This window comes from Astatotilapia calliptera, chromosome 15 (assembly GCF_900246225.1).
Source record: "Astatotilapia calliptera chromosome 15, fAstCal1.2, whole genome shotgun sequence".
NCBI lineage: Eukaryota > Metazoa > Chordata > Actinopteri > Cichliformes > Cichlidae > Astatotilapia > Astatotilapia calliptera.
This window is the reverse complement of record NC_039316.1, coordinates 8,011,866-8,020,101: the sequence shown is the minus strand read 5'-3', so window position 1 is coordinate 8,020,101 and position 8,236 is coordinate 8,011,866. Positions and strand designations below refer to the sequence as shown.

Here is an 8,236-nt window from a genome sequence, read left to right as displayed (position 1 = left end):
ACCTTGGCTCACATGGACTGCTTGCACACCTTATTCTAAAGTCATGTTTTATGTACCCCCATTCACCATAACGTTCAGTGTATAACAAAGATGAGCACAAACATAATAGGTCTTGTTTATTCAAGCTGTGTTGTACAGGTTGTGTGTTTTGGCTTCTGTAGCACACTAATTTCCTAACTTTTGGTATAATTAAACTTTATCCAGTCTTATGCAACTGTGATGCCATGTGTCACTACAGCAGGTCCTCACTGGGTTTTTTAAGTAGGTTGGTTAGTCATTTCTGTACTAAAAAACATGTTTTATTCTAAGACCTTAACTCACCAGTTTTTTTTAATATTCATCCATTTTCTTGACTGCTTATCCTATCCCACCTTTCACCCCATCACAGCTGGACTGGTCAACAGACTGTTGCCGGGCAAACAGAGAAATAGACAACCATTTACATGTACAGCTAATTTAGAATCAACCTGACAGGCATGTGTTTGAATTGTGGGAAGAAGTCTGCGAGAACCCACACAGAACATGTCCTCGAACCCAGGACTTGCTTGCTGTGTGGTGTCAGTGCTAACCCCCACACCACTGGGTCATCTTTAATTTTATATGTAATATTAACACTATATGTAATAGTATTTATCCATCCATCCATCCATCCATCCATCTTCTTCCGCTTTATCCGGGGGCAGCAGCCTAAGCAGAGAAGCCCAGACCTCCCTCTCCCCAGCCACCTCCTCTGGCTTATCTGGGGGAACACCAAGGCCAGGCCAGCCGACAGATATAATCTCTCCAGCGTGTCCTGGGTCTGTCCCAGGGCCTCCTCCCGGTGGGACATGCCTGGAACACCTCACCCAGGTGGCGCCCAGGTGGCATCCTTGTCAGATGCCCGAACCACCTCAGCTGGCTCCTTTTGATGTGGAGGAGCACATCACTCTCTACGGCTCTACTCTGAGCCCCTCCCGGATGGCTGAACTTCTCACCCTATCTCGGGATAGGCCAGCCACCCTTTGGAGGAAGCTCATTTCCGCCGCTTGTACCCGCGATCTCGTTCTTTCGGTCACTACCCACAGCTCGTGGCCCTAGGTAAGGGTAGGGGCGTATAGTATTTATTTTAGTTCTATTTTCTTCTCTGTTCTGCAACTCATACAGACCTCATTAAAAGAGACTGAAGGCTAAAAGGCTCCAGAGTGTCGCTTAGTGCATTCTGCAACAGGTTATAAAGAAACCATCCATCTGTTTTCATAATCGCTTGCTGTCAGTGTGAAATTCCCATTAACCTCTGCCCTAACGGTTATAGTTTTCAAGTACCAGCAGCTTTTCAGAGGTTGATTAACCTGCAAAATATGCCTGAAACAGATGCCGAATGACCTGCCTGCTGATTTTATTCAGTGCTGTCTTACAGAGCTAAACCAAGCGTGTTTTAGATGCAGGACTTAGTGATGCAGCAGGTTAAAGGACATGTCTTTGACAGACGGTCATTCCTGGATTTATAGTTAACTACAGTATATTAAAAAGATTTGGATTTGCTCACCTTTCAGCATCAGCATTATTTTAATTTAGGCTAAAGATCATTTTCTATCATTATATATGATCCCAGTACGACTGCTTTTGGCCTTATGACTTTCATCCTCTCAGTTTCAATTGTTTTTTTGTTTAGTTTTTTAATGTTACTTCCAACCACCTAGGTTTTATTTTGATTGCATTATAAAATCTCCACAGTGAAACGTACCTTTCTCAAACTCTGCACACGAAGCAACAAAAAGCACATTATTTAAATACCAATAAGATTTAATTGCTACAATTACATTTATACAGAAACAAACACACACTTGGTGTTAACTATACATAACGCCATATTACCTATGGGGCATGTTCAAAATTTACACCACTTATTTAAGAGCTGAGGAAACCTTTTTACAGGATTTGGTATCGACTGTTTTTAGTGATACCTGTGTCAGTTACCGAGCCGAGATGTGGGGTCACAGAAAAGTCAGAGGTCAAAGTTATATAAAGTCTCTTGAATCCAGGCTCTGCTTACATGAAAAGCTGCCAAGCTGTATGACAGAAGAATGACACACTACATTTAAAAAAAGCAACACAAAGTTTTTTTTATATGGTAATGTGCTGCCAGAGCAAGTTCAGCGTGCCGTAGGATTGATTGAGCTCCACTGCAGTGATCAAAGAGCATTCTTCAAAAATATATTCCCTCATTTGGTTTAGACAAAACGAAACCTGCCACTGCTTTACGGCTATACACAATTCACATGATCTTACTTTTGAATAATTAATCACGATCCCTCGTGTCCTGTGTGGACAGAGGCGGTGTCATCCAGTAGCACAGAAACGTTTCATCGTAGCATGAAAGCGATCGCTCAGATCAACTTTGCATCGATTTCCAACAAGGTTTCCATCCAAAGGGGTCAAGTGAATCCAAACCATGTCACAACAGCACAATAACAACATCAAAGCCACTCGATCCTCTAACTGTAGATGTGGGGAAGTCAGGTTTTTCCTTTTAATTTGCCACCTGGCATTATGAACTCAAAAGAAAACATTTCTGTGCTCCTCCCTTCCCTTCCTCATCAGCTGCAGGAGAAGACATGCACAAATGTGTTGTGCATTTTTGGTTAGCTGTACAAACATTACAACATTTGAGTTATTGAAGCTCAATCAGTCAGCAGAGCTAAAGACTTGACTTCAGACATAAACCTAAGGGAACGTATGATAACACAAAGTGACTCCGCGTGCATCAAGATTCAGTTTAACCAACACAATAAGACTGCCGCCTCTGAACATTAGAACTGCCACTCTGCAGAGCGCATCCCGTAGCCTCTTTCAGTTTCTCCTCACTTTCGCCGTTTCCTTCTCCGTCAACTCCTCCTCAGCCTCCTCTTTACGAGGTACGTGAATGTTTGTTCTGTCAGAAACTGTCCCGAGCATCTTAGCGCTGTGCTCCAGCGCCTTCGCTCGCAGCGCAGCAATACTGTTCTCCCTCAGTTCCTCTTTAGAAATCGGTGAACCGGTGTCTTTATTCTGCTTCGGCTTATCCTCCTCTATCACTTTATCCACCAATTTCTCTTGTGCCGGTGAAGCTGGTGGCGGTGTCAGGCTGTGGGCTTTTCCTGGAGACGTGTGGATATTTTCAAGAGACTTCTTGTGCATACCTGGACAGGAAAACAGTATTTTTTTAAAGAAGAGAACGGAGAAGTCACAGATGAAAGAGCTTTCCTGTTGTGATTATTTCTGTGAGTTTAACGAACGTACTGAGATGTTTGACAGTGAAGTAAAAAAAAAAGGAGCGTTAAGGAATGATCCATACATAGGGGATAGATTGGCAAATAGAACCTATTATTCAATTAGAGTTACGTAATTGATTTAAACTAATCAATTGACATGAGGTGAGAGAGGAGATCTGGTCTAATCTGCCCTGATGAAGTAGGATTATCACTGTATTGACTTCTACCTTTTTAATGAGATGCTGAGGCTTTTATTGGCTCCTGATTTCAGGCAAGCTAACCCCCGTCCTCGTAGGACACAACTCAATCTCAAACACAGTCCACAAATATATAGGGGTTTTTTTTCTTTTTGCATCAAGAGACTTTTTTTGGACAGATAACTTAAAGGCGGATTCAACCAAAATAAAAGAAGATTGTTTTAATTGTTTAGCATTTGATTTATCAGTCAAAGAAAGGAGAGTGTTAGCAGATTTCTGCAAAATGTGCTTCTGATGTGTATTTTTTTAAATGCATATCAAATGATGGAGGATGATTCATAATTAATAAGAGTTGTGAGGGAGGCGATTGACATGTAGTACCCATGGGACTCACCCAGTAACCACGGCGCGTAAGAGTCTGTGCTGCCCTCCTTGGCTGACTTGAGGATGGACTCGGGCAGCGGGATGGAATGGCGGACCATGGCTCCATACAGGCCGTACTCTGCCATCACACTGCTGCGCCCCCAGCACTTCTCCCTTTTTCTCCATTTGGCCCGACGGTTTTGAAACCACACCTGGACAGATAATTTTAAGTGGTGAGAATGTTTTATGTAATCCCTGAGATTTTTTTTAAATGTAAAATTACAAAAAATTCTGTTAGCTTATCACACAGACTTTTCTCTATTTATTCAATGGAAATGTTTGATGGATTTTTATTCTGGTTTTTAATAATAATGGATTGGATTTATATAGCACTTTTCAAGGCACCCAAAGCCCTTTACAGTGCCACTATTCATTCACTATCACATTCACACACTGGTGGAGGCAAGCTACAGTTGTAGCCACAGCTGCCCTGTAAGAAATTTCACGCTCATGTGTCCTGACGAACAAGGACCTAAAGTGACTCTGGCTGAACAGCTGGAATATGTGTGTCTATGTTAGCTCTTGAAACCAGTTTTCTTAGCTAGCCTCTGCTAAACTAATCAGGAGATTGACTAGTGACTGTCAGATATAACAACTGTGCACATCATACATTTCTAGACTAGACGTTAAAATACAGGGCCTTTCTGTCATTTCATGGTTTATCTATTACTTATTTACGTTGTTATAGTATGAATGGTCTCAGAGGAGGTCTTTTTCAGTAGGAAAAGCTGTAAAACGTATGAAAATAGAGTTAAAAGTCTAAAGTTTATGTCCTTCACATATTTCTTTGGCGGGCTGATTCTAGCCCCTGGCCCTTATGTTTGGCACCCCTGTTATAAAGGCTGTTTATGCATGTGGGAGCAGAACATGTGATATCAGAAGTGGAAAATATTGTCTAGCATGCAATTAACATGTGTGTGATATGGAAACACATTTGGAGACATTCTGCAGAAATGACAAATATTGTTGCACAATGGAAAATTCTGAAGCTCTGAAAAAAATTTAAAGAGTCATTTTCCTTTAATTTCAACGTTTTGCAGCTTTTTGAACTCCTTATAATACAATTCACGTCAGAGTGCAGTAATATTTTATTTGTTGCACTGGGATATGACTGGTAGATTGGAATGAGGCTTAAAAAACATCTTCTTAAAAATGTTTTCTTTTGCACATGCACGTGTTGCACAGTATGAGTCTGAACACACAAACTGGACTTTAATTTTCAGTACAAATGTGTTGAGCCCGTGCATGCTTATCCTGTGTGTGTGTGTGTTTCTGTTTCAGGTGCCTAAATTGATTTCCACCAGGCCAGACCGTGTAATCATCTCAGCCTGCTTGTGAATATGGATGAGGAAAACAGGGGGGAAAAATGAGCATCCTAAAATGGCCGTGGATGCAGGATGAGATTGTAAGAAATGGTGTGTGGAGTGCGTGTGCCAGTGTGTGTGTGGACATGAGCATGCGTGTGTGTGTGCGTGCATGCGTTTTGCAGACCTGGAATTAAAAACGATGAAAGCTGGGTCTGGAAAGCTATTCAGGTAGATGTGACGATAACCTCCATCTCATAAAAAGATGGGCCCCAGATGAGCAATCATGCTTTTTGACAGCAGCAGTGTGAGTGTGCATGACAGCGTGTGTGTCTTTGCTTCCTGCGAGGTGACCCGAGGGGGGCAAAGAGGCTGATTGAAAAATAAGTTAATTTCCAGGCCTGGTCGATGGGAGACAGGCGCTCAAATATCACGGGAAATTAAAATGCTCGTAGCAGCCGGGCACTGGCCCCTGCTCAGCCGCTGACCTCTGCTAATTAATTTCTATGTAGTTATCATTTCATTTCAGGGCTGCGGCCTGCCTCTCCCAGGAAGAGACGTGATAAGTTCTCCTCTATTAACTAATTACAGTGTGAAGGTGAAGTGCCTGCTAATGTGAAGACCTTGTGAAGATGATGATGGAGCAGGTGACTGCTGGCTCTATCTGTCTGCTATAGTGACAGAAGATGTCACCTCTGAGGTAGTGTTCATATTGCACCAAATAGCTGAATCACCTGCCCACATTTTGATGTCAAAGACATCAAAATGTTAGCTGATGAAAACATCTTCATGTGGAAAATATAAGATATCAGATTGTGGATTTCTGCTTTCATGCAGAGACATGATCCCACCTGTATTCTGTCTTCTGGTAGCTCAGTCTTCATGGAGAGCATTTCTCTGGCATAGACGTCTGGATAGTGAGCCTCATTAAAAGCTTTCTCCAGCTCCTCCAGCTGATAGGATGTGAAAATTGTTCTGCAGGAAAAATAAAAGACCAAAAACGATTGGATGCCTTTTTAGTCTTTTTAAAATCAATCATGCTTTCAGTCTGATTAGTTATCAGTGATGATGGCTTTTCTTGTGCCTGTTCATTCATTTCACCTGGTTTTTATTTTTCAGGAAATATCTTTTTATGAAAAAATATCATAATAAAGTATTTTATTATTTTTAGTTGATATCAGCTTAGTTACATTTTTAATGTAGGCACCACTTAAAGCAGAAAACGGTGACTTCAGATTTAATCACCTATAAATATGAATATATCTTGTGTCTTGTGAATAAATACAAATACAGAAAAAAACAAAACGAAAAATAAAAATATATATCCTTCACATTTTTATAAAGAAAAAAGCAACAAGAACACGTTAAAAAGAAAAGTCAAAAAGAAAATCCAGAAGGAAATCAGAAAAATCTCCTTATTCTTACGCCAAATACGGCATTAAATAAAACACCGTAAGCTCACGTGAGCTTCACCGATCATATATGACAGTCACTGTGTCTTGAAGGCCAAACCGACAAATAACGACCTAATATTTCTTTCGGGGTTTTTTTTTGTTTGTTTGTTTTGTTTTTACCTGTGTCGTCTTTTCTTTCGTTTCTTGCTCTGACCCATAGAGGATTTGGAGAATTTCTGATCGCCGGAGGAGCTCATATCATCAGAATCTGTGGATGATTTTAAAGGTTAAAGGTTAAAAAATATTATTACTGATAACAATACTACTACTACTGCTACTACTACTAATAATAATTAGAATAACAAACTGGAGCCGATTATTTATTTAAATTATCATATTCATCTTCTTTGATGACAAATGATAAATAAATATAAAAACAACACAGATATTATAATGGAAAATTGAAAATGTGTCACATCACACCTGGAATAAAAAAAAAAAAAAAACCACAGCCATGTTAAAAAAAAACTATTTTATGAATAATTTAATAAATATAAATACAAAGGCCTTTTCCGTTCGACCCTAACTTGCGCATTTTCAACACAACTTCTCGTTTCTTCTTTTTCTCATTTGCTTTTAGTGAGACATTTTTTCCCTGTTGCCTCACGTTGGTTCGGGGATTTGACATGACATTTTAATCTTCACATAAACTTAAATATTACAAACACTCCGACTGACTGAAACTATCCTCGTGCTTCAGCGACATGAAGTCTCACCGGAGCTGGTGGAGTGCTGCGCGTCCATTTCAGAGTCCACGCGCGTTGTCCTGTGCAGCGGCTGCAGGTGCACATTTTGCGCCTCTGACAGCACCTCCAGAAAAGCAGGCTGGCTGTAAAACGAGTGTATGCTCTCTGGTCGCAATAAGCTTACGCCGACCCCGAGGCCTCCATGTCCCAGGGCTGACCTGGCGGCCAGAATGTGCGCCCTGTGCGGCAGAGCTTCCAGCGGTCGCCTCGGTGCCGCCGGCGGCTCTATGTTTAGGCCGAGCAGCTCCTGGATCCCAAAGCCGGTGCGCCGCTGCGCAGTGGGGGCCATCTTCCAGGTTGCAGGCGGCTGTTGGTGGGCTCCCCCGTGGCTCACGCAAGTCTGTGAAGCTGATTTCTGTTTATTCTCTGAGTCTGAATGCACTGCTCCCTCCTCCCCCGTCATGATCCCACTTTTTGTTCCGCTCCCTCCAAAAAAAAGAAAAGAAAGAAAAAAAGCTAGAGTCCCCGGTGCAGTCCGCAATGTGACTCTCTCTCTTTATCTCCACTGCTCTTTTTATTCAACAGGCGGCAGCCAATCACAAGAGAGGAGAGACTGCATACTAAGTTTGTGGTTGCTCCGGAGCTTTATTATCGCACATACGGAATATATTTTCATGGATTTTCTGTAAAACAGCTACTAGCCTGGTGATGATCAATCACTATTACAGTTTAAGGAGCTGCTTTATAGACCCTCATCGGAAAAACTTTGGGTTTGAAATGACAGCGTATACTCTTTTCCCCTGTCTTACATCGAGAATAAGGCTTACTTTCACTGCAGCTCTTGGCATTTCTATGTGTGATCATCTGATCCGACTCATTGAGTTTAAACAGCCGGATTAACCCATCAAGTCCAGGAAATCAGCATCAAACGATGTCAGTATT

General features: G+C 41.6%; 1 protein-coding gene across 1 annotated transcript; it reads right to left on the bottom strand.

The window, feature by feature from the left end:
- Nucleotides 1-1,794: 1,794 nt before the first annotated feature.
- On the bottom strand, nt 1,795-7,821 carry LOC113007171 (visual system homeobox 2-like). Its single transcript, XM_026143650.1, has 5 exons — nt 7,325-7,821; nt 6,729-6,816; nt 6,006-6,129; nt 3,822-4,002; nt 1,795-3,158 (listed from the first exon to the last, which is right to left on the bottom strand). Exons 1-5 carry the CDS (start codon nt 7,755-7,757, stop codon nt 2,830-2,832), a joined length of 1,155 nt encoding a protein of 384 aa, XP_025999435.1. The 5' UTR covers nt 7,758-7,821; the 3' UTR covers nt 1,795-2,829.
- Nucleotides 7,822-8,236: the final 415 nt, after the last annotated feature.